The sequence below is a fragment of the Colletes gigas genome, unplaced genomic scaffold (genome assembly GCF_013123115.1).
Source record: "Colletes gigas isolate AHSC1104 unplaced genomic scaffold, ASM1312311v1 Colletes_gigas_Sc00044, whole genome shotgun sequence".
In the NCBI taxonomy this organism is placed as follows: domain Eukaryota; kingdom Metazoa; phylum Arthropoda; class Insecta; order Hymenoptera; family Colletidae; genus Colletes; species Colletes gigas.
The window spans coordinates 199,169-226,054 of NW_025106673.1; the positions used below are offsets into that span (position 1 = coordinate 199,169).

General features: G+C 39.8%; 1 protein-coding gene across 1 annotated transcript in view; it reads left to right on the top strand.

Annotated features, from left to right (window-relative positions):
- LOC122403136 (inhibin beta chain) overlaps positions 1 to 26,468 on the top strand; it is a 72,197-nt gene extending 45,729 nt beyond the window's left edge. The window contains exons 2-5 of the mRNA XM_043406486.1: positions 17,248 to 17,468; positions 22,658 to 22,892; positions 22,979 to 23,156; positions 26,228 to 26,468. Of these exons, the coding sequence (XP_043262421.1) occupies positions 17,248 to 17,468; positions 22,658 to 22,892; positions 22,979 to 23,156; positions 26,228 to 26,468 (875 nt within the window). The remainder of the gene's footprint in view (positions 1 to 17,247; positions 17,469 to 22,657; positions 22,893 to 22,978; positions 23,157 to 26,227) is intronic.
- Positions 26,469 to 26,886: the final 418 nt, after the last annotated feature.

The window sequence follows — 26,886 nt, forward strand, 5'->3', positions numbered from 1 at the left end:
TCGACATAAGTATCGACATTAGTTTTTCTACGCGTTATTTACCGGTTGTATACTAGTTACTTAGTCAACCGCTAAAATGGCTCAAGCAAACGCTGCAACATCAGGCATAAGCAGAACGCTTACAGCTGATGAAATCGCGAATTTAACATATTCTATGGCTGTATTAACGCAACGAAATTGCTTACAGTCAGCCGTGATTTCGATTCCCACATTCGACGGCGAAAGCGCTTCTTTATCGGCCTTTGCGCAAAAAGTCGGGGACGGTCTCGCGTTTATTCCGCCGAATACGGAAAAAGAGTATCTCGCGTTAGTGCTCACGAAGTTAATCGGTCCGGCTAGAACCTGCACTCAAGGATACGCATTCCAAAATATTAGGGAATTGCTTAAATTCCTGAAAAAGAGATTTGCACCGGGTCGGAACTTAAAATATTTCCAAGGAGAAATAAGCCGTCTGAAGATACGCTCAGACGAATCTCTAAGAAATTACGTGAATCGCGTCTGTGTCTTAGTTCACAATACGCGCATAGCGATTCGTGATCGCTACGAAGAAAATAACGAGCATCGCATCCGCGACATGAAAAGGGACGTTATGGAAGGATTCATCGAGGGATTACCGGAACGAATCTTCCTGCGTGTCCATGCTCTAAATAAAAAAATTGATACACTGGACGATGCCTATGACGCCGTCTTGGAAGTAGACAGACGGTTGAAAAATAAACATAGCTTCGTACCAGATGAAAGTCATCACTGGGAAAATACACCCAGATCCCGGGCCACCTACCCTCGGTCACCGTCACCCTCTTATCACCGACGCAGGGAACGGAGCGCATCTGGATCCGAGGACGACCACGAGGACCGGCCAAGGAGGACATCTGCGTTTACACTACGCAGGAGCCCCTCTTACAACTCTGACGCATCTCAAGAGGACACCTGCACCACAGGAAGGGTGGCTAGACGCAAGGAAAACCGAAACCACCACCTGTTTTGTTGGAATTGCGGAAAAAAGGGTCACGACGGCGAAGCCTGCAAGAGGGAAGAAAGGACAACCCGCCGACTTATGGACAACCGTTCCCGCAATTCGTCAACGGATTCTTTAAACTCCAATCGCGTTCGTCACGACGGCGATGTGACGAACGGGACAGATCAAAATCGCCAAAGAGTAGTCCGATTCAGCGACGAGACTCCGAGCAAATCTACAAGGAAGCTCCTGCAGCGCGAATCAGGGCAAAGGTACCGGAACTGAAGAACGGATCAGGGGAATTCTTGATTGACGGAGGCTCCTCTGTCAATCTTATCCACGTAGACGCATTGAAATACCCAAAATCATTTACGTCCAGGGAACGCGTGGAAATCACTGGTCTAGCACCGGTCGCCATATACACGATAGGCACAGTAACCCTACACATTAATTCTGCCCCAGCACATTTTCATGTGTTAAACAATTTCCCATTATCTTCCGCAATTGGGCTTATAGGAAGTCCATTTTTGGCCCAAGAAGGAGCCGAAATTTCGTACTATCACAAAACCTTGGTAACACGAAATCAACCAGTCAAACCGATACCTTTTTCTAACGAAGACGAGTTCAGCACTAAATACCGTCTACCTGCTAGAACGAGGCAACAAATCGCAATAAAGGTAGCCAATCGAGGCATCAAGGAAGGCTATTTACCTCGAGTAAAGACGCCGAAAGAAGTTTTCGTTGGAGAAGCCGCAGTTTACACCCATGAGGACATATGTTACGCGATGGCAACCAACACCAGCGAGGAAGACATCGAACTTGAACTGGAACCACAATACCTTCAACCGTACGAAATTTGGAGTTCATCTGATGAAGATCCTGTAATGTCGTACGAAACTCCACCAAGAAAGATTTTAAACCGGGAAAAGAAAATTTGGGAAAATCTAAAAACAAACCATCTCAATAGGGAGGAACAGGAACATGTGCATAACCTCATACAGGAATTTTCGGATAGATTCTACCTGCCAGGAGACAGACTGGATAAGGTACCCAATTTTCACCATTCCATTCACACCATAGACGAAATACCCATCAACACCAGACAATACCGTTACCCGCCAATTCATCAAGAGGAAATTCAACGTCAAGTAACAGCCCTTCTATCACTAGGAATTATCCAACCGTCTACTTCACCTTACAACTCACCATTATGCATTGTACTAAAGAAATCTGATGCTGACGGTAAGAAACGTTGGCGCATGGTCATCGACTTCAGGTCGCTGAACGAGAAGACTGTTAGTGACAAATACCCGCTACCACAAATAACTGAAATTCTGGATAAATTGGGAGGAGCAAAATATTTCTCAATTTTCGACCTTGCGAATGGATTCCACCAGATCGAGATGAACAAATTGGACAGACAAAAAACAGCTTTCACCACTCCACGGGGGCATTACGAATTCGGTCGAATGCCTTTTGGATTAAAAAACGCCCCACCAACATTCCAAAGGCTCATGGATCAAGTTTTGACTGGACTGCATGGAACAGAATTATTCGTCTATCTGGATGATATCGTGGTATATTCATCCTCGTTACGTGAACATGAAATCAAGATAAAAAAATTATTCAATCGACTCAGAGAACACGGTCTCACCCTGCAGACGAGTAAGTGCCAATTTTTAAGAAGAGAGGTAACTTACTTAGGACACATCGTTACAGCCAAGGGTGTAAAACCCGACCCGAGGAATCTGCAAGCAGTAAAGGAATTTCCAATACCCAAGACACAGAAGAATATACAACAGTTTTTGGGATTGACGGGATATTACCGTCGGTTCATTCAAAATTATTCGGGAAAAGCTCAACCCTTAGTACAATTACTTGGAAAAGGAGTGCGTTTCAACTGGACATCGGAACAACAAAAGAGTTTTGAACAACTACGGGACGAACTCTGTGAACAACCGATCTTGCAATATCCGGATTTTAATCAACCATTCATCATCACCACGGACGCATCGGACTTCGCAGTTGGCGCGGTTCTCAGCCAAGGGCAGATAGGACAAGACCTTCCGATCGCTTACGCATCTCGGAGCTTGGGCAAGGCCGAAAGGAATTACTCAGCGACCGAAAAGGAATGTTTGGCTATGGTTTATGCAGCGCAATATTTCCGACCATACGTTTTTGGACGAAAGTTTACTCTGGTGACAGATCACAGACCGCTTGTTTGGTTACATTCCGTGAAGGACCCTACATCTCGTTTGGCCAAATGGAAACTAAAACTTCTGGAGTATGAGTACGATGTTGTACACAAATCTGGGAAAACAAATAAGAACGCAGATGCGCTATCACGCAACCCAGCACACATCTGTTTGCCACTCGCTTCAAAAGAAGATAAAACATACAGGCCAACAGGACTCTTGAAAATACCAGGTGGAACAGGTATAGGACAGCGCGTGAAGTCCTTACGCAGAAAACAAGCACATCCGCTATACGTTGATTCGAACACTAGCTCTGACGAAGCCCCGTATCAAGAATCCATAATAAAGAAGAGAGGACCACCAAAAAGCATCAGGAAAAATATAACTGGAAATTCGCCGATCTCGTTACTACCTACCCTCACCCGCGAAAAGGACCCGGCAGATGAACCATTAGAAGTTTTCGACACTCCAATTGCACAATCTACTCCATTCAATTCACCGGAACAGAATAAGTCCATTTTATCATATTCCATTAATAATGAAGCAAGTCCAATAGCAGGAAATTTGATCTCTTTCGAAGACGACACCGACACAACGATCATTCAAACGAGTCACCAACCAGAAGATAAAAATCAAAACACAGTAATAGAAACAGCTGCAACTCATTTACCCGCCTCGCCATCACCACATGTAGCAAATCAAGGATTGTTTAGTTCGGAAAGAACAGACTCAAGTCTAAACCTGTGGGACATCGTACCGTCTACTTCCGAGCCTATCGGTGCCGCACAACCGTCAACAAACACTTCAACGGACCCCTTGCTCATCACTCCACCCGTAGAAGACCGCATACCCCTAATTTCGGAAGCTCACGACAGCCTTATCGGAGGACACAAGGGAATTGCCAAAACATACAGACGATTATTTCCAAAGTACACCTGGCCAGGATTAAGGAATGATATACAGGAATATATTAGGAAATGCAAAAGCTGTCAGGAGTAGAAGCTGGTTCGAATGAAAACTCGACAGCCGATGCTTATCACCGATACACCAACAGAACCCTTTGATAAAATTGCTTTGGACACTGTAGGACCATTACCTGAAACACCCAGCGGAAACCGATACATCTTAACAATGCAGGACAATTTAACGAAATATTGTTTGGCCGTCGCAATACCAAATATTCGAGCAACAACCATAGCAGATGCCTTTGCCCGGCATTTCATCGCCATTTACGGAACTCCGCGTGCCATACTGACTGACCGAGGAACCAGCTTCTTAGGGAAAATTATGACACACATGGCAGAAATTTTCAAAATTAAACAACTCACTACATCAGGCTATCGACCACAAACTAATGGATCTTTGGAAAGGAGTCATCACGTTCTCACCGAATACCTGAAACATTATATGAATTCATACGAAGATTGGGACTTGTTAATTCCATTCGCCATGTTTTCATATAATACTTCGGTACATGAAGCTACTGATTTTACACCATTCGAGTTAATATTTGGAAAACCTGCACGGATACCAACATCATTCCCTACCGGAGAGAAGCTATAGACCTATGGATCATACATTTCAGAATTAACCACCAAATTGACCGAAATTCGTAACATAGCTGCAAATAATTTGAATAGGGCAAAGGAGCGTTCAAAACGCTATTACGACAAACGCTCAAAACCAGTGGAGTTCAAAATTGGACAATATGTTTATGTCTTGAACGAACCACGTACCAGCAAATTCGACCCGCACTACATCGGACCGTTCAAAATAATAGATAAAACGAAAACGCACAATGCCGTTTTGGAAATCAACGACCGCAAAACAATAGTGAAGCATGAGGATAAACTTAAGCATGACCACCTGTCAGAAGATAGTAGTGAATCAGACTAAAGGACCACCAGCCCACCACACACCACCCAACAGCAGCCGGAGGACTACCTGTCCTTTCCACCTTCAACATCAACAGAAACCGGAACAGTTCAGTGCTAGTGTCGCGGTGCATGGGCCATATGAGTCAGTGAACAGTGTGGACGGATGTACTCGTGTGCACGTATGTAGTATGATGTACCAAACGTTTTAGCCCCAATTACGAAAGCGCCATTATTAAATGACGTTTCATTTAAGGGGGGGAGTGTTGTTACATATCATTCATGCATGGGGCTGAAACGTTTGGTGACTTGGGCGTTGGCTCGAGCATCTAGCGAGCAACCCTTTGAACGGGGTTGACTCATGCCGTATGCGCACACCCGGCCCAATTTTCATTGCCTTTTATGGTAATGCCCCGCCTTAGTACTGGGCATTTTCAACTATATAAGGGCCGCGGTTTCTTACTCGGGGAGCTCAGTTTTACCTAAACTCTTGGCACGACGTTACTGTGACACTCAGGGCAAGATCGGGCTATAATCCCCTTCAAGCAACTATCTACGACTATCTACCTTAGCGGTTTATCAGTGAGTGTCCATTAATCGAGTAGAGCTCCCGCGAACGCGCCGCGTTAAAAGCCGATAACGAATCTTTCGCCTTCGAGGCAATTTAGCAATTGTACAACTTCTTGTAAACCCATAGCTGTACTTGAGCATCGTCAAAAATATATATTCAAGTTATTGTTCCTTACGTGTGTTATTCACCCAAGGCAACCCTGAACCATATTAACCGTAAGGCTAGGGGTATCTCACGAACCCGGTACACCTTTACCGCTCGAGGTGTACCATCACGACAGAGAGCAAGATCCTAAAACATCCTAAAACCCTACGTGGCTCCCAGGGTATAAAGCCCCTGGTTCGTCCACTCCTACTAGCGGCTCCCAGGGTATAGAGCCCCTGGTTCGTCCGTGAAACCATTCATTTTCCCTATAAATCTAACCCCGTGGCTCCCAGGGTATAGAGCCCCTGGTTCGTCCACGTAACCTCCACCTACGGCTCCCAGGGTATAGAGCCCCTGGTTCGTCCGGACCTCCTTTCTTTTCCTAACCATACCCAAAACCACCGGTCGAGTACTGCCCCTCGACCGAATCCAGGATCTCGCGCTCCCGCTCGTAACACATGTATAGCCAAGTTAATAGAAACGTTGTTCTAAACTAGAGAGAGATGAATCTTTGGCGCAAGAAGACGGATTCACCGGCCGAACGACATTTGTGGTACAGTTATTCCAGAATTTGCCATGTGGAACGACATAATCGTGCGGCATTAATGTCCCATCGATCGCATTTTTTTACTATACATTCGCCGGAGTATCGAATTTAGGGTCGCTGTTCCCGACGCAATTTTATATCGGCCATCGAAATCTGCAGCGACAGACAGTGCTTGCCCCGTCTCATCGCATACGATAGATCTACGATGTTTAATATTTACCGCTGCTTATACTTTGGTCGTACTACTTGTTTGGACGTACTACTTGTTTCCAAGAATACCTTACGCGATTTTTCGTTTCCCTTTGCCTTTCGTTATCGATCTTCGTCCAATCAAGAAAACAAGGTAACGTTTTATTTTCGATTTCAGTCAGGTTCGATAAACCTTAAATCAGCTCGGGGCCAGGGGGAGGGCAAATTTCTTTCTTTTCGAAGCCTGTAACAAAAGAATTAGAGTTTTCCACGTAACAAAGGGCGTTCCACGTAACAACGTGAGCTCTGGTCCGGTGGAATCCGCACGGAAACATCAAACAAGAGTCAGCAAAAACGAAAATTGCGGAAACGCTGCGTGCACGATCGCGTCTGGGAATCGCAGGGAGTTGCGAAATCCCACGGTAAATGCCTTCTTTTTCATTTTTCTTTCACCCCGCCGTCGTTGCGTTTCTCTTTGTAGTAGAATATCTGGAAGACTACGACGACGGTGTTCTTGTCGATGTTCCCTGTCGAAAAATTCGTTGAATGCGCTCGCGATCGCAATTGCAGTTCCGACGATTGGAGAGATCGGCCAGACAGGAAGGAAGAAAACGACGCCGTGTCGTTTCTCGAGCGAACTCCTTGAGCTCGTTATTTCGCCGTAATTCGGTAACTTATAATCCCCAATTGGGAAGCGACGGTCTTATTGAAACAAGGAACTCGAGAAACGACCACGTTCCCGAGTAGTCTCGTGGCAGCTCTTCCTGATCCGCGAGCCAAAATCTCGCTCGTCGCGGCGCATGATGGACGATTGCGTATCGATCACGCTACCGTGAAGCGAGGCAGAACCACCGAATTAATTCTCTTTAACGATTCATTTTCGCAATAATAACAATGGACGAATACAACTTTAAACGCCAGAGTTTACCAACCATCTTGTAAACCAGAAGTTTGTATACTTTTTGGTAGCTCCCCCCCCCCCCTGCCCGCCCAATTCAGAAAACAAAAATCTGATTTTTATATTCGCGAAACTGGAATTTGAAACTTTGTCGAGTCTCGAAACACGGAACACCATTTTTGTAGGAAGAACTAAAATGTTAAAACAATAAATTATTCATTGGACAAATGTAATTGTAATTTAAATGACTGAATAAGCAAACAAGTTATGGAAATGGATACAAGGTGTAAATCTGAAAGTCATTTTTAAAAATACTTAAATAGCAATGTTCGGACCAAGTCACCTTTGAAGACTAAACTATTAGTTCATTTTAGAAAAACTGAAGAACTAAAAAAGTAGACTGTAACAGATGTGAATTTATTTATAAAATAACAATGAATTAGTGTTAATATTTGCTTACTTTGATTCTATGTGAAGTTGTTTTTATAATTGCAATTTGAAGATAATTATATTTAGCATCATATTAATGTTATTGAGATTTTATACATATACTGACAAGAATTTTAAAAATTTGTTGAAAAATTAATCTCAAGATGTTTAAGAATATTGATTAATTTTTTTGTACAAGAATATGTCTAAAATTGACTTTAGAAAAAGTTGTATATAGATAATTGTTTCTTATTTTGATATTATTATTACGAAACTCATAACTTTGTTCTAAAAGGGTTAAACTTTGAAAAGTTGTCAAAAAACGTAACTTTTCCCGTAATAAAACTTGAAGTACTCGAAAAATTTATTGAAAATATTGTCGTCGTGAACATTTTTAAAAATAACTCTATCTCTTTCAAAAATGTTTACAAATTCCAACATCCCCCACTTTTCTTATTTTTTATCCCCGAACCTTAAAAATCTTAATTCGATCGTGCTCTTGAGGATAGCACCTTCTACTTTGGAAAACGTTGTTATAAATACCAGTTATTACAAACCACGATTTCACCCTTTTCGAAGTGTCGGTTAACGTGTCCGAGAGTAGCGTGATACGGAATACGGTAAAGTCTCTCAATAGGTAAGAGTTACGGGGTTCAACCGTTTCATATACAGAATACCTGACACGGTTTTTTTCTCTCGCTGGCAGCGTCGAACGTAGAAATGGACAGTGAACGAAAAGAAAGAGAAAGGACGAGCATTCGAGATAGCCGTCAGAGATCAAAGGCGTGTTGAGACGATTCATTGTAATTCAACTATAAAATTTTCTTATTATTAATTATATTTCAATGAGAATTTTAATATCATACCCATCACTCCTCCTCGGTCAAAATAGGACCTAACACATTATAGTTTGGACTGTAATTTGCATATTAAATTAGTGAACACATTTATTAAATAATTTTAATAATATATTATGTTTAGTCTTATTTTAATCAGAAAAATGTCACAAACACGAAAGTGAACCCCTCGCTGAAAAATGACCACAAATAAAAGAAGTTTTACTATCGTATTAGGATTGCTTCACCGACACACGCTGACCTCATTCTTCTCTGGTGCCTCCTCGAGGCTTGTTTACGTTATCATGTAGGGAGAGGCAGAAACGATTCGTAACCTCTATGGTCGCGTAGAAAGCAGTATGTATACCGATTTCATTCTAAGTAACAGTAAACATACCTTGGTCTTCTATTCAAGTAACGATGAACATACATACTATTTTAGTACCCTCGATATCCAACAATGAATGCACTTAACGAAACAAATTTTTGACGCGCAAACATATGTTTTTCATATTTCTATAGTTGGAACTAATGTGATATATACGTACATATTCTAGAATTTTAGAGAAATAGAGGACCACTACGGAAAATTAAAATGTATATTTTTACCATTAAACTGCTGATTAAAGAAACTGAAAATAAAGAAAGTGAAGATGAAATAACCTATTCAAATATTGACAAAGCATTATTGTTATATACTAATAATTAACAACTTACCTTTGTATATATAAATGTCATAAATTATAAACGTATAAATGTCATCCGAATTATGTTGTGTTTCGTGTTATTTTCATCAGGAAAATATAAGGAATATGTTGAACAAAAATTGCATTAAAAGTAAACAAAAAATAAGAAAGTTTTGTCATTGCATTAGTAATGTGGTTTATCTCCTCATCCAGGCATTCGATTGCTGGAGGGACAGGTATCCCCTTAGTAGTGGGGACACAAATTTGACTTAAATAGCAGGACCTTTTTGATATATAGAGAGGCTTTACTGTAACCTGTGACTTTAAAATGATCAGGTGATTTACGACCTAGATTTAGGCCCCCGCAGCAGTGGAAGGGTCCCAGTGTAGTGCCGGACTATTATCGGCTAAAACTCCTCAATGATCATTCTCAGGCGTGTCGACGAAAGACCGGTAACTCTTGTGGGGCATTACAGAGTGTCAATGCAAGCTCATCCCGGAGAAGACGAGTATCTCCCCACCATATCTAGTACTCCGCCACGGACGCCTTGTCACCCTTGTGCCCCTAACACCGTGCACCTGCAGCCCCCAAAACGACCTCACAAGCCAAAAGCCATCCGACCATTGATGTGTGGCGGCACCTCCCATACTCGCCACCAGAGTGTTATACAGGATGGTCGGTCACCCCTGGGAAAAATTTTAATGAGAGATTCTAGAGGCCAAAATAAGACGAAAATCAAGAATATCAATTTGTTGATAGAGGTTTCGTTAAAAAATTATTAACGTTTAAAGTCCTGCCCGTAGAAAGTTCCCGTCAAGTTCTCACGATAGATGAGGTATACGAGTAGACCTTACATCCACTGTATTCTTTCGGCCCATTTTTCCGGAGCTCTAGAACTACATTAATACGCATTGTTTGAATTTTGAATTATTAAAATCCTTCAATCCGTCCAGAAGTTATGATTTTTTAAACATACGCATGAAATTTCAAGAAAAGATTTCTGGCCACTCAGTATATTTTCGGTAAAGAATTTTTTTCCGAAAATACGTAGGATTTCTGGGCTATGTGTATTTACCAAAAATGATTGTAATTGGCCGCGGCAACCGAAAATAATTTTTCCAGAACGATTTGAAATTTTTGTTTTTTGCCGAAAAATTTGTCCACCTAGTAAATTTTTTTCTCGAAAGTGCGTAGGATTTCAGGCGTATGTCTATTCATTAAAAATAATTGTAATTGACCCCCGTAACCAAAATAATTTGTTTAGAATGATTTGAAATTTTTTAATGTAATTTTTAATAATTTTTTAGCGAAGCCTCAATTATGAAATTTATATTTTTGATTTTCGTCTTATTTTGGCTTCTAGAATCTTCCATTAAAATTTTCCCCAGGGGTAGTCGATCACCCTGTATATACACTCCCAATATCTAGTAGTCTAAGGCAGGCCTGCTAGGAAGCCTTACTGATGAGTCCACTAACAGGTCCGGAACGAAAAGCTCCTCTCTCCTTTCCTTTTCTACCCTCCTACGATCTTTCTCGTTTTCCCACGACAAGCGAAACAGCGCCATAGATGTATCGGACCGGGTACCACGGTAGAGTCGTCCCAGATCAAGAAAGGACCTTGGTTGGACTTAGGGCTGTGGAAGGGTGTCGGGCAGCGAAGGTTTCCTTGTCTTGGCCCCTCTTCTAGCCCTCCGTGGCCTCCTTCTGCGAGGAGGTAATCTCGCAAAAGGAGGCTATCCCTTGCCATGCCGTATCGCTGACCACCATCTTTCTTCTTATGGTGGCTAGCAAGAGATCTTCACCAATTACTGCGTGTCCGCGAAAAGTTGGCTGGCACAATGGCACAATGGGACAGGAGAGTATTTTGCCGTACTTCCGTACTCGCCACCAGATGGGCCGCTTTTTCGCAAGCGCTCGACTGACCCTTCCGTTCCTATATACACACTCCTTGGTCGCTTCTAGGGGCGAGTACAGCAGATGTCGCCACAATACTGTGCGTCCGCGAAAAGTTGGCTAGCGGGACGACACAGGGGACAAAGCTATATCTCCACTTACGTCGTTGAACATATTGTCATTTCGAAATAGCGACGATACGTGTGATGGAACCGTGGACTCGTTAAACTCCTAAACTAGAGTGAGAGTATCCAGACACCAATCAGACCCACATTCCTTTCACTAGCCAACTGCTCGGGAACACACAAGTAGTAGCGGTCATTCCAATCCACCGCTGTCTCACATGCCCTACCTCGAGGCAGTGGTAACACTGCAGTGGGCGCGGCGCAAGGACCACCACCTTGGCGGAGGTCCATCCAACTCTGACCCTTCCGACCGCCACTGGTCTACGGACGGCCAGTTTACGACCTGGACTGGATTAATGCCAACCGATGTGCTAAGCATAGTACAATATACCATTTAATTGCTTAATTATAACAGGACATTGATACTTAATAAGTGCTGAATATAAAATTCTTTTCTTTGCAGTAGAATAAAAGTGTCGACTCTACAAAATGTGCAGCCCAGAACAGTCAGGGTTGCCCCTCTAAGTATATCACTAATTACAACACACTGCATCCAAGATACAGTCTATTGTTTCGAATGTTAAAAATATGACCTCTCTTCGATGCTACAATAATATTAATAGTGTTACACTCATATTTTGTGGACCTTGATTGAGTTGCATCATTTGGATTCAGTAGAGGAACTTTTTGGTGGCCCCTTTCCTTGGTGCTGTGAGCACGTGCTTATTTTGCTTACTGGTTGATTCAACCCTGTCTACTACGATGATCAAGCCAGAGACGACGTTGACAGCTTGTAACAACGTGATAAAGTCCTTCGTCACGCTATAACGAGAGGGAACGCGAGACGGTGCGCTCTTCCGCGGCGAGTGACTTTGAGAAACGGCGAACGTGGTGTGAAGAGGGAAGAGGGAGGGAGGGAACAGAGGGTTGTTAGGTGGTCAGAAGAGGAACGAGAGGAAAGAGAATACACTACCGCGCAAAAGTTTGAAATTACTTCTTGCAATAATTTGCATACATTCTCTTGAAAATATTTGCCGCCTGTTCTACCAACGACGATTCCACGAAGTTTTGGCATTTCAATTATCAGTGCAACTTCTTGGAAAACGCGTTATTCCAATAATTTTGGTGCAGCCACCACGGACGATCTATGTTTACGTTTGTCCGACGAGGAAGCAATCGGGTCGAGGTCGTGCGATCGCGGTAGCCAAACCATACTATGTAGCAACTCTTGTTCTTTCCGAGCTTTGTAACTTCCGCAAAATTTAGTTGCATGTTTCAAACCGGAATCCTGTTTTTCTCTTTTCCTTTTTTGCCTCGTAAAACTGGTTTCTGGAATTAAGGGACTTGGTGAAAATTAAGTAGATGTATATTAATTTCGGTTCTTTACTTTTATTAGTTTATTGTAACATAATCTCCGATTTATTTCATAATTTATTATCGTCAAATCATGTATTATTCATTGGATGGAATTATATAAAAATGCCACTTGAAAAGATAAACATCGAAATTTAATAATATATTTAGATTCGTGTATTGGACAAAATAAAAATTATATTATTTTAGGTATTTGGTTGTATCTTCTTGGTAATATTGGCACTTTTGTACCATGCATTAGGGATTTTAAATTAATTGAAGAAATGGAAAGAAACGTACGTTATATAACAATGAGCTAATTTAATAGAAGAAAGTAACACCTTAAAATCGTAAAATAAAAAGCAACGACTTCTTTGCATAATTGTTTATATTTTATACAGTTTGTTACACAAAACAACAAGGCATAATATTACTTATAAATAAAATAAATGTAGTCTAAGGAGTGTCAATATACCCCACGTTACCAGTTAAATATAATTGTTTTTATGTTGTCATTTGTAATATTTTCTAAGATTATGTTGTGCTTTTAGTTCTTTTAACTTCTAGAGCAAAAAATTAGTACTTTTATTTACCTTTAACCCCATTTTCATTAGCTGTTGACACTTAAACGCGTATTTCCACATTTGTGAATCAATCGTTAAAGTTAAAAAATGTGTGATAGATGTTATATATTTTTCTGTGATATAACTTCTTAAAAAATTACTCAAATTTAAATAATAGATGTGATCATCTTATTTGAGATTAAAAGTTGAGGTTGAGGGGTTAATTATAGATATATCATCGTTTTCTATAGCCTTTCTTTGTTCCAATTCTTTCATTCCCTTTTCAACAAATTTGAACAGTTTTAAGTGTAACGTCTCATTAGGTGCTAATTTACTGGTTAAAAAATGTTGCAATAATTAAAATAGATTAGTCCCCAGAGTCTAAGGATGATAGGTGTGGTACAAATTCTAATCATAACTTTTAATTTTTCCTAATGTTATCATTGCAGTATGTAGTCTGGCTCTATCACGATCGAACAAAATTCCTTTTAGATTCACTAATAATAGCCGTTTTTCCACTAACTCTATACGTAAACTATGAAGTCGTTGGCTATAGACATTTTTTATTATAGTGTAATTTCAATTTAGAAGTTTGTAATGAAGTAGAATAAAATCTTTTGCCATAGATGTCAAATCAGGTGATAATTATCGACGTGCAGGATTACGACGAAGTCTCTTTTTGTTACAATCCGATTGAGAAATTAATAATCTTTCCATTTCTCTAATAATTAGACGAAGTTCTGTTTCGATCAGAGCTTTTAATGTTTCGACATGAAACGTTATTAATCGACTGGGTCTTAATTCATTAGAAGGTTCAAAAATACCACGCCAAAATTACGAAAATCACCTTCGACACTTTTTCACGTGTAAAACGTTCACCGTACAGTTGATAGATATTGTCAACCGTATCTGTAGCTGCATTGCTTATTTTAAATTCATACAGCATGCGATACCGCAAACCAGTTTTTGCTAACATTCGCTTTATAATGTTTTTTCAAATGGAAAATATCGATCTTCTCCAAACACAGGACTGCGTCTAGAAGATATTCTTTAAACCCTCCGGAGTCAGTGGTGTATCTCTCAGATACATGCAAAATCTTTTCATAAATATTTTTGAACAAATACATTATTGAGCTTGCCAAGAAAGAGTATGATACAGTGTATGATACAGCGCATTTCTATATGATACAGTATGCATTTTATGATACAGTGCATTTCTATATGCTCATAAATCTGGATCGGTTGGGAGCATACATCGTATAATTACAACGATAATAATGTTGTATGATTAGGTACGCATTAAGTGCAGAACTGAGTCAGGCATTATTAATTGAACGTTATTTATAATAACAAATAAAAATTCGTTCCAATACATTTTTATTTTTCATGAATATATTTCGGATAAATTTTTTGCTAGTAACCTTTTCAAATATTTATATTGTTGTACATTTATGATAACTGCACGAAAGTGGTTTCTTTTTTAAAACTTTACAATGTGTGGCTAATGCATATGAATTGTTTCTTAAACTTTTTCTCTAATATGATCCCACATATGTGTAAATAAGAATCGAGGCATGCAAGATCAAGTAATCTTTCAGGACAGTCAAGTCTTCACGATGGATCCAACATTAATAAATTTCATTTAGAATATTGTCTTTATTAGGCTGTTGAAGTGTGGTAGAAAATTATTCGATCTCAAATAGCACAACGTTCAACGCTAGAATTACCGACAATTATAATGTATTTATTTGTACCAAAGAAGTTAAAATAATAGTATAATGCAATGGAACTAAGTGTTTCTTAATTCTCTTATAGAAAATTATGGTAAATTCTCAAAAGTTCAGTTGAGTAAATTTTTTACAACTTTTATTAGAAATTACGAATAGGTAATTTTTACTGCTCTAGTAGTTCTAGCGTTAATAAAGTAAAGCAGTAAAGAAAATGTAAATAAGATTCTCCGGTTAAAGTATGAATGTTCAAACCCGATTATCTCGAAAACGAAGTCGAAAACATTCTCTCAGAAGAAATCGCTAAACTTGTACACGTTATTCGACCGCACCCTGTATACCCGACGACCTCGCGCGGAATTTTATAGTTTCCGTGCGTCTAAATTATTCTTACGACTTATTCTATCGTAGCATGAATTAATGTTACGGTAACCATAGTTATGACCCGGCGGTACGATTCTTAAAAACGACGATATCCGACGTTACGTTCTATTATACAATCTTTCGATGGTTAGATAGCTCTGGTCTTCCCGCGGCGAGCCAACTGCGTCTAAATGCATCCGCGAGAACAATACGCGGAACCTCCTTTATTTAAACCGAAAACCGTGCGTCTCGAGAAACAGTGATATCGATCACGCTGGTAAAAATGCGTAACGCGGCCAGCGAATATGGAGTGGTCGTTTATATTTCGTCCGAGAACGCGTTCCCTGGATTTGAATCGCGTAAAGTTGCGTCTGCCGTTTGGCGAGACCGAGTGCCGCGCCTACCAATAAATAAATATAAAATTGCATTTGGATCGCGCGCGACAGATCCGTCGGTTAGACGATAGATCCGAGCACATAGGCGATCCGAGACTTTTGAGCGGTAGTGTATATCGGTCGGTTCGCACTTAAAAGGTTAAGCGCGTAGTCGGGAGGCCGGTAGGTTGAATATCTCCGCGGCTGGCGTCGCGGCGGTCCGCGGCGCGCGCGGGGGAGGAGGGGGAGGACGAGGGCGGCGGAGGAGGGGGTGGGGTGAAGAGGGGCGAAGGCGGGTGTGGGGGTGTGGGCGTCGTTGGCTCTCGCAGGGGAGCCTCCGGCGGTGGCGGTGTCGGTGTCGGTGTCGGTGTCGGTGGTGCTTGCAGGCCGGCTGCACAAGAGGAGGGAAGGGTAGAGGAGCAAGAAGGGGAGGGTGGAGAATAGCGAAGGAGAAGAGGGAGAGCGGGGATGGAAGGCGGAAGGCAGACGGGCGGCAGACACCCCATGCTTATCCCCGCCTTTCCAATGACTCCCGGTCCGTGACTCACCAAACCGTTAAGGGATGAAGCCGCCCTGCTTTCACTCTACGCGCGCACACACCACCACAGAGAGACATTCGCAGATAAATCCGTGCGGGCGAACCTGCTCTCACGTATACGCGCTACCGCTGCTCGATAGCCACGATGTATCTCTTGTTACGCTTGTACACGAACGACGTCCTCTCGCGTGTTGTATTTCGTCGTGGCTCGGCTCTGAGAACGCTCGCGCGCTACCACACACACATACACACACACACACACACGCACAGGCGCGCACACTTACCACGCGCATACATACATTGTGTGTCGTGCTCGGTGCATTACACCGGTATCACCCTTTCTTGCTCTTTCTGTCTCGTTCTCTCTGTCGCGCGGTTTGTACTACGCTCCGCGACGACGGGGGTTGCGTGGGGCCGGAGGGGGACATCGAGAGCAAAAAGAACGACTCGCCTACAGAAAAATCCACCCTCTGACCGCTACGGTCGCTGCCCGCTCCGCGAATCTTGCCTTTCTTTTTTCTTTTTCTGTTTTTTTTTTATTTTTTTTTATCCGTTCGCGAATTAAAACGTTACGTACCTACCTCGAAGATTTCGAAAAAGGAGCGACACTTCCGTCGATTCGATTCGCGGTAATTTCTCGCACGGAGGTTGAATCCATCGCCGGGGCCAAGGAATTGTAGGATAAACGAGAGAACGAAGACGCAGATTTACGAAAGACGCCATTGAGCAACGTCGAGCGCTCAGAAGTGGCGCGTTCACGGTTCGAACTTCGAAGGATAGAAGTTACGATTGCGATTGGTTTATCGGCGACCGTCGGCGGGGAGGAGTTTGGTCCAAGTGGTTTGCGGAACGCATCCAAAAAATCGATAACTTCCGCCCCCTTCTCCTCGGGACCGAGAAAAACGAAAGCCGAACGAGTTGGCGCGCGATTTACGTGGCGTTTTCTTTTTGATCGATGAGTATCTCCTCTCTTTTGCTCGCAGGACGAACGTTGAACGGGCAACCGTTGCTGGAGTTTCCGATGGCCAGTGGGGAACCAGCGCTGGAACCACTGAGGATCAAAAGGGCGACGCTATGGGCGCGAGTCGAGTTCAAGCACGCCCATCATTATCAACACCATCGTCAGGGTCAAACGAACCAAAGAAACATTACTCTCTGGGTATTCAGGGTACGATGCGGCAACACGACGCATCTGCGTGGCAAGGTAATCTCCTCTGTCAATTTTCTAGGACTACCTCACCATCGAAGCTAACCCTCTGTAACCCAAATTATGTCTGGCTTCTGGCAACAATTATACGATATGATCATTGATAAACGCTAATAATAATATATAAATATATATTTCTACGTTCTATGGAAAGTTTAACTGCGTTAATCGTTTAATAATCAATGCCAATAAGTTTTGCTAATATATAAACTTGTTCTGCTCTTACACCTCCTTCATGCAGAAATTAGATAATACTGTAAGTTTAAGACAATTTACATAAATTTTCTAAGTTTAATATAACTAGGTATAGCGTTTGCTGTGTTTATGTTTGGTTGCAATTTGTCATGTCGTCACTCATCTTATATAGTTTATACAGTGCAAAAATTGATATGATTTTATAATTACTTATATTCTATACTTATGTCTCTCTATCTTTGTATACAAGGGCATTCATACCTGTAAATAAATAAATAAATAGAAAGACAAATTTTAACCTTTTATGCTGAAAAAATGTTCTTTGATCATCTACCAGCAATTCGAGCATACTTTCTTACGAAATAACTAATAAAATCTCCAAGAAACATTTCTTTTTTCATTTGAACTCGCATACTTTTGTCCGATATGTATAATCACGTTAAGAGGATATTTTAGTTTATATTGTCATCTTTTTTTAGTCTTTTAACAGATTCCTTTACAAAATAAATATAAATTTCTTAATTTCGATATTTTTCATACGTATTTATTTATTTTTTATAAATATTCACAATTTTTTTAAGCGAAAATAGTAAAAACTGATTATATTATATGTCATTGAACAAGGTTCCTTTAAACAAAATTGTCCTACTAGCTGACAGACTAAAAATCAAAAGTATTTTTGTTTAGTATGATTGTAATTACGGTGTGGACCAAAATTATAAAAATGAACAATTTTTCTTATTGTTTTTTTTAACTTGCTAAAGATGAAAAAAGTCAAGAAACTCGATATTCAAAATTCAAAGTACCACCGTTTCGTAAACTTTCACTATTTTTTTTTTCATTTTGGTTCACACTATAAACGCAATCATACTAATCAAAAATACTTTTGATTTTTTCATTTCAGATAAACGAAATGAAAAAAATTGTGAACCTTCGTAAAATATAAATAAATATGTATGCAAACTATAAAAATTAAGAAACTTATATCTTTTTTTGTAAAACGCCAGAAAAATACCTCCTTAAAGCAATAATATCTTTGTGTCCAAGTTGTTTGCCAGATTTAAGATGTCCTCTCAGAGGGGGCAACCAAGTGCAAAGAGTTAATATATAAAGATTTTCATCTGTACCCACTATACAGGGTGTCCCGTAAATAGTGTAAGAACCGGAAATGGGGGGTAGCTGAGACGATTCTGAACAACAATTTCCTTTGCAAAAATGTCGGATGGAGCTTCGTTTTTGAATTATTAACGAAAAACACTGACCAATCACGGCGCTCGCCTTCGGCGCGCTCAGGGCCGTCCGACCTCGGAGAGCCACCGCGCTGGATAGGTAGCAAGATGCGCGTTGAAGATACATCGAGGAACGAATACAAATAATTAAAAATACTACCACTACAACTGTTACCTAATTCGTTAATTACTACGTAATTAGTACGTAAATTACTAAATGGAATTTATTAATTATTTGTATTTGCTGTTTCCGAGAAAGAAGGAACAAAATCTCGGTATTTTTAGGAAATTGACCCTTCGCAACCGAGTGACGCTTCTCGGCAGAGTGTTTTAAAATTAAAATAAAAATTATTATCAGAAAATTAAAATAAATACGGTAAGAACCATTTGTAACCGTTTGTTATTAAAAACTGTACTGAAAAAGCAGACTGGATTTCTGCGTACCGAAACATTCCTCGAATGCAAAGGGTTAATAGAGAAATAATTGAAATTCGACTTACCCATTTATCTGCAAATTGACCTACTGCGCTGACAATAGAGCCCGGCCAATGCACCGCTGTCGGTCACAGCAAGGTCAAAAACCCCAACGAAAATCAGCTGATGGGACGGCCCGATCGCTGTACCTGCTTCTCACCCCGAAAAAACTTCACAGCACGGTCACTAACATTTTTCACTTTCACATACCGATGTGTTCCGTTGCACCCTTCTTCGATTGTTGCTCCTTACTGGGTTGATAACGGTGCCTGGATGTTGCTTCCTCCTGAATTGTTACTCCTTCCTGAATGGTTGTTGCTCCCTGAATTGTTGCTCCTTCTTGGATTGTTGCTTCCTCGAACCTTGCTCCCTTCAGGATTGTTGTTCCTTTTCGCTGGGATAATGGGCACGATACGTGTGGGCGGCTTTCTTCGCGTTCTCCTTGGAGTCCGCGAAAACGAAGAACGAACGATAATACTCTGCGTTTACGCGTTCCATCGCGTGCGTCCGCTTCTGTTCAGAAACGCGTAGGTTCTGTGAAAAATTTTGACTGACAAATTGCATTTCCCTCCCCGAAAAAGTTCCAGGTAGAGCAACCTATTGTCGCGCGATTCGGAGTTACCTGCGATCGGCGAACGTGCAGACCATGTTTGCCGCAAATGTTTGCCGCTAAACCGTACGGTCGACTCTTCTAATAGAATTTTTAAGATTCACCGTGAATATTTTTTCATGGAAATGCAATTTGTCAGTCAAAATTTTTCACAGAACCTACGCGAAAAAATCAAAAGTATTTTTGATTAGTATGATTGCGTTTATAGTGTGAACCAAAATGAAAAAAAAAATAGTGAAAGTTTACGAAACGGTGGTACTTTGAATTTTGAATATCGAGTTTCTTGACTTTTTTCATCTTTAGCAAGTTAAAAAAAACAATAAGAAAAATTGTTCATTTTTATAATTTTGGTCCACACCGTAATTACAATCATACTAAACAAAAATACTTTTGATTTTTAGTCTGTCAGCTAGTAGGACAATTTTGTTTAAAGGAACCTTGTTCAATGACATATAATATAATCAGTTTTTACTATTTTCGCTTAAAAAAATTGTGAATATTTATAAAAAATAAATAAATACGTATGAAAAATATCGAAATTAAGAAATTTATATTTATTTTGTAAAGGAATCTGTTAAAAGACTAAAAAAAGATGACAATATAAACTAAAATATCCTCTTAACGTGATTATACATATCGGACAAAAGTATGCGAGTTCAAATGAAAAAAGAAATGTTTCTTGGAGATTTTATTAGTTATTTCGTAAGAAAGTATGCTCGAATTGCTATAGTTGCACACTACCGTCCATAAGTCTCCGGGCATTTTGCTCGTCCATCTTGGAAAATGTAAATTAAGGTACAGATACAATTTTCCGAAGCGACTTTATTATCTAGCTCTTTTACATTTAGTCGTTTTAAGTTACTACTTTACTATAAATTTTATAACGCTTCTATTAAATTAAAATAATAAATGATATTGTTCGAGGAAGTAAATTTTGAAGATAAAGGATTACAAAAAGGTTTGAAAAGGTATTAATGAAAAAAATATTAAACAATAATTGTTGATAGAGATCTACCATTAATTTGTACGGTCGTTGTAAAACGAAAATTTTGCATTGTTAGATAACATTTTGGTAAATTCATGACATAGAATATGAGTTACGTTTCCTTTATAATGAAACGAATAAATAAATTTCATTTTATAGTTTACATCGCTTCACAGTGTTAATTTGTTTTTATTCTACGTTCGTCAAGTGTCCGATGGCTTATGGACGGGTGTGTATATTGAATGCACGCCATACTATTGCTCTAAAACCACAATTGGATTTACAGTCCGCCGACGAAGGGGTCAATTCTGACCCGTATTCTATCATTGTCATCGAACTTGCAAGCCAGCTTGCCAAATATCGCGTGGACAAATTTGGCAAATATACAACAAATATCGTGGTAGTTGTATTTGTATCGAATCAGTTTTATCCGGAAATGCTATACTTCGATGGATAAATCATAAACGTATGTTTCATAAATACGTGTATTTTAATATAAATACAGAAATCTGTTAAAGGTTCGTTAAATTAGATTTTAAGAACGTAGACAATACATATGTGATTTAAGAGTCACGTTGGGTTACAGAGGGTGTAAGATTGATAAATTGCTAGCAGTCGATAGCACTCAATCTTTCGTGAATTAATTTCAGTATGCGCATCTAGTCAAACTTAATTGTTTTGATTTAACACTTACATGGAAATGGGTTTTCTCTTAATTGAACGTACGAGGAACATTATCCAAGTAATTCATATCGATTTTAACTAATTTAAGCACAGTGGAAAATTGTTGAAAATGCATATTTCTATTTAAGATCGCTCTTAACAAACAAATAAAGATAGAAGAAAATATTGAATACGAATGTTTCGTGGTTTCAGTAATTATAGCTGGAAAAGTCATTTGTTAAAGGAATGATTCCTTATACCTGTAATTTTTCTGACCATTATTATCAAAAATCTCCGACATATTTTACGTTATGACGCTAATTGTTATTCTAAAATAGTTAAAACTGCTGGATCAGTTGTGTCATATACGAAGAATTTTTACATAAATGCTAAATTGCGTTCTGGTCGATCGTCTCAGTTGGAAATTCATATTTTTATTGATAGAATTAATGAATTGGGAGTTTCGTATAGGGCTGTTTCAACCCCTAAATATAATAATTCGTATCTTGCTTTAAGTATATCTTATATTTTTGCATATTAAGTGCATTCTGAAAATTTAAATTTCCCACAAATGTAGTAATGTGTTACGACAATCAACACAACTTACAAATTAGCCGAGAGGATACATCGTTTTGCTATTTAAAAACAATGGAAAGGGTAACTTGGAACTCGTAACAAAAATCAGCTGATTACTGAAAAATCGTACGAACATAACTAGCCTAATGTTCCTTGTTACACACGCGAAAATCCTTTGGCAGAGTTTAGCCTACTTCTATTTTTCGTCAATTTGCAGAAAAAGAAGGAAAGATAGTTCTTCATTTTCATTCGATTTCTATGAATTTAATCGCGTTAAAACGTACTGCAAATCTTAAGCCGCCTTATCAATAATTTGTCCAATATTACCGGCTACGGTTGTCGGGTTTCAGCCGATCGGGAAGCTTCGAATAGTAACGCGTAGAAAAGTATATTTACCGGCCAGTCTCTAGCTCGTTCGCCGGCAAATGTAAACTGGAAATACGTGCTTTCGTAGGAGCTCGGCCAACATCTGGAAATGGTGACGTCCCTCGGGGTGAACGTCGGACAACTGGGCTGGCTGAAGTTTGACGTGACCAGGGTCGTGAGCAGTTGGTACACGGCGAACAGAGATTTCGCGAGGGACAAGTTGACGCTGCTGGTCGACTGTACCGGATGCGGGTCGCGCGTCTTCGTGTCGACGTTCGACGAACACTCTCCGCACGTAATCGAGTCGTCCTTGAACGCAAAAGGTAACCCCGAAACCATTTTTCACAGTCTCCTCGCGAAATTTTTGAAAACGATTTTAACTACGTTCGGGCTTAAAACGATGTTTCAGTGGGTCAAGATCCCGACAGACCCTTCTTAGTCGTTCGCACCGATCCAGCGTCCGTGAAACGAGTCAGAAGACGGGCGGTCGAATGCAGCGGCGCGATAAAGGGCCAATGCTGCAAGCAGAGATTTTACGTGAACTTCTCGCAGCTCGGTTGGGACGACTGGATAATCGCTCCTCAAGGGTAAGGATAACAATTAAACGCGACGAAGAGCGATGAATCCGACCGTCGTCGCCTTACGTGACCAGTCGATCGGTATTAGAGAAGTGTAATCGTTTCGCAATTGGACGGGTCTAGGAGCACAATGTCGCGTGTCTTATTTGTCTGGCAATGTATTAGCGGTATCGGTCGATAGCCAGAGTCGATAATCGCGACAGTAATATTATCCAGGTACTGTGTAGACGAGCAAAAAGAGGAACGTTAGACGGTAGCACGCGACAATACTTTATTTACGCGGAGACCCCTCGCCCGGTATCTGTAAGTCACTCGTATGGTATCCCGTGAAATCAGAGTGTCGCTTACAAGTGCAACGGCCCTAAACCCTTAGCTTAACTTACAAGCAATTATTGCAAACAGAATCATCCTGGGGCTTACCGGCGTGCCGGGGACTGCAATATATAATTTAACGTCACGTCCGTTCTACAACGCGTACAACACGAAACAGAATTATATCAAAGGGTCTTTTCGATTTCGATAACTTTAAATTTACTCAACTTTGGGGAATTATTTTCATGAAAACTATTCGATAGTATTTTTCTACTTTTTGGTATTATTTCGTGTTTAAACATCTCACAAATTTTGTTAAGTCATGATGTTAGTACTTGAAAGGGTCTTTTCGATTTAGATCCCCTTCAATTTAGTTTTACAAAAACTATTCAATAGTAATTTTCAACATTTTAGTATTCATTCGTGTTTAAACATCTCACAGAAATTTTGTTAAGCCACGATGTTATTACTTCAAAGAGTCTGGGTTAGATCTGGTTTAAGTCTTTTCGATTTTTATCCCCTTAAATTTATTTTCACAAAAAATATTCGATAGTAATTTTCTACTGTTTAATATATTTTTCGTGTTTAAACATCTCACAGTTTTGTTAAATCACAATGTTATTTATTATTTCAAAGGGTCTTTTCGATTTTGATCTCCTTAAATTTACTTCCCTTTGGGGATTTATTTTCACAAAAATTGTTCCACAGTAATTTTCAACTTTTTTAGTATACCTTTGTTTGTATTTGAACGTCTCACACAAATTTTGTTAAGCCACAATATTATTTATTATTTCAAAGGATCTTTTCGATTTCGATCTTCTTTTTATCTCACTTTGGAGTTTTATTTTCACAAAAACTGTTTGATAATAATTTTCAACTTTTTAGTATATCTTTGTGTTTGAACATCTCACAGAAATTTATTAAGCCACGATGTTATAAAGATTATTCCTTTTTAAATATTATATGTAACAATAAATATCTCAAAAGCAACGTATTTCTAAAGGAAAAAGTACGAAATTCTTTTTGTTTCAAGGAGTAAATACAACTATCCTATTTACTTTTTATGAAAATGGAAAATTAAGTCATACAATTGAAATTTATTTATTTTTTCTTTGTTGGCTAAGTAAGTACTGATAATCATAAATTTTTTCATGACTTACAATACTAATAGAATCACATAACAGTTTTGAACAATCTACATAAAGAGTTTTTATTATTCTATTTTTTAAGTTCTTAAAATTTTCTAGTCTAGTCTAAAACATTATAAATCTTAAGGGGGTCTTCTAGTATGAATCTTTGAAAAAATCAGTTTTTCTTTATTCAAATTTTCATAAAATAAAATATAATTTTGTAAAAACATACTTTCAAACATATTTGCAAATGTTTATGCTTGGATTCCTAAAAATAACGAAGTTAAAGCTGTGTTGGTCAACATAATTTGTTAAAGGGATACTTTAAACAAGTTCGTTTTGAAAATATGTTTCTCGAAACGATGTCCATGATATCTCAAAATCTTTCTGTCCAGTTACCTTAAAAATTTAGACGCTCATACAGTATATGTGTGATTATAGCCCGTACTAGAATCAACCCAAAATATTTATTTTTTACGTTTTCTTAAGCTCCTAAAATAGAAAGATAAACATGTAAAATCTGTAATCAACTTTTAAAGTGTCGCAATTTTTTAAATTATTGAGTTTTTCCTTATGTTCTAGTAGCTGCTATAGTCAATTTCATAATAATTAAGAATCTTACACGTTTTCTCGTTTCAAATTTAAAAAATGGCCGCAAACATGGACACGGTGGAGTAATCTTTCTTAATAGAAACTATGTTTGACTATGTTTGTAAAGATCCAATATTACCACATTCAGTATATACTATAGCCTGTATTAAAATCAACCCAAAATATTTATCTTTACATTTATTTAAACTCCTAAAATAGAAAGATAAACATGGAAAATCAATAATCAACGTTTAAAATGTCGCCATTCTTTAAATTATTGGACTTTCTCCTTATATTCTAGTAACGGCTATAGTCAATTTCATAATAATTAAGAATCTGTGGCGCTGCATCGCTGCGAGTAGAGGATGTCGTGAGAATTCGTAGGAAGGCAGAAAAGGAAAGGAGGGGGCGCGTTTCGTCCGGGCCTGCCAGTGGACTCATCAGTAAGGCTTTCTAGCAGGCCCTGCCTTAGACGACTGGGATATTGGGAAGTCGTTCGAGGAGTGTATATATAACAACGGAGGGGTCAGTCGAGCGCTTGTGAGAGCGCGACCCCTCTGGTGGCGAGCATGGGAGGCGACGCCACAAATCTCACACGTTTTCTCGTTTCAAATTTAAAAAATGGCGCAAACACGGACACGGCGGAAAATCCTTTTTTAAAAGAGACTACCTTCGAATTTCAACTTTTTTTAGTTCAAAAAATTCTAGAATGTTATTTAAACATAAGTACATAAACCTTACAAATTTGACTGCCAAAGATGTTATAGCAGTCTTCGCAAAAAATTCTAAAAGAAACTTAGAAAAAATGCATTTTATACTGGAAGACCGTCTTAAATTATCAATAGGGAACAGAAATATTTTCATAGAAATATAAACAAAAATATGGACCATATGTATAGAAATATTCACCGAAATACCAACGCAAGGGTACCATTATAGGTGCTGTAACTACCCCAAAGTTGATTATCTTTTTACCACCCTCCTTTACGTTGTTCCTCGAGTTAAATCGCAGATGTCCAAGTAAAATGGTGTCGTTAATCGTCGCAGGTACTACGCGAACTACTGCAGGGGGGATTGCGCGGCCGGACATAGAACGCCGGACACGTTCCTCAACTACTACACCCACGTGATCGAGGAATACAGGAAGATGGATCGACTGGCCGGCATGCAGCCTTGCTGCGCGCCCCTCAAGTTCTCGCCGATGTCGTTGATCTACTACGGTCCCGATTCCAACATTATCAAAAGGGATCTGCCAAAGATGGTGGTTGACGAGTGCGGCTGTCCTTAAAGTGTCGGCGTGTCGCTGCTTCTGTCCGGATAAAATCGGTTCGAGTCGATCAAAGCGACCGGGCGTTAGCGGTACGTCGCGGATTCGGAGCCCGTTCGACCTCTCGATAGATCGAGATAGCGACTTCGACGCGATCTCCGACGTTAAAAGCTAAGAATGTTGCGGGATATGACATTAGAAGCAATTTAGAGAGGAGAATAGATCGGTCCCCTGACCGACCGGGGGAACGTTCCCTTCGATTATAGACTGCCTAGCGTGACTTTGGACACATTCCAGATGAGCCCCGACGTGGTCCGACTTAGATTCGTTTGTAGCTTTACGGACGCGTTCCGAGTTCGTCGGAAAACCGATCGGAAACACGGCCAAAATGATATATACGAAAGGACAAGCTCTCTCGATCGACCACGATCAACTCGAA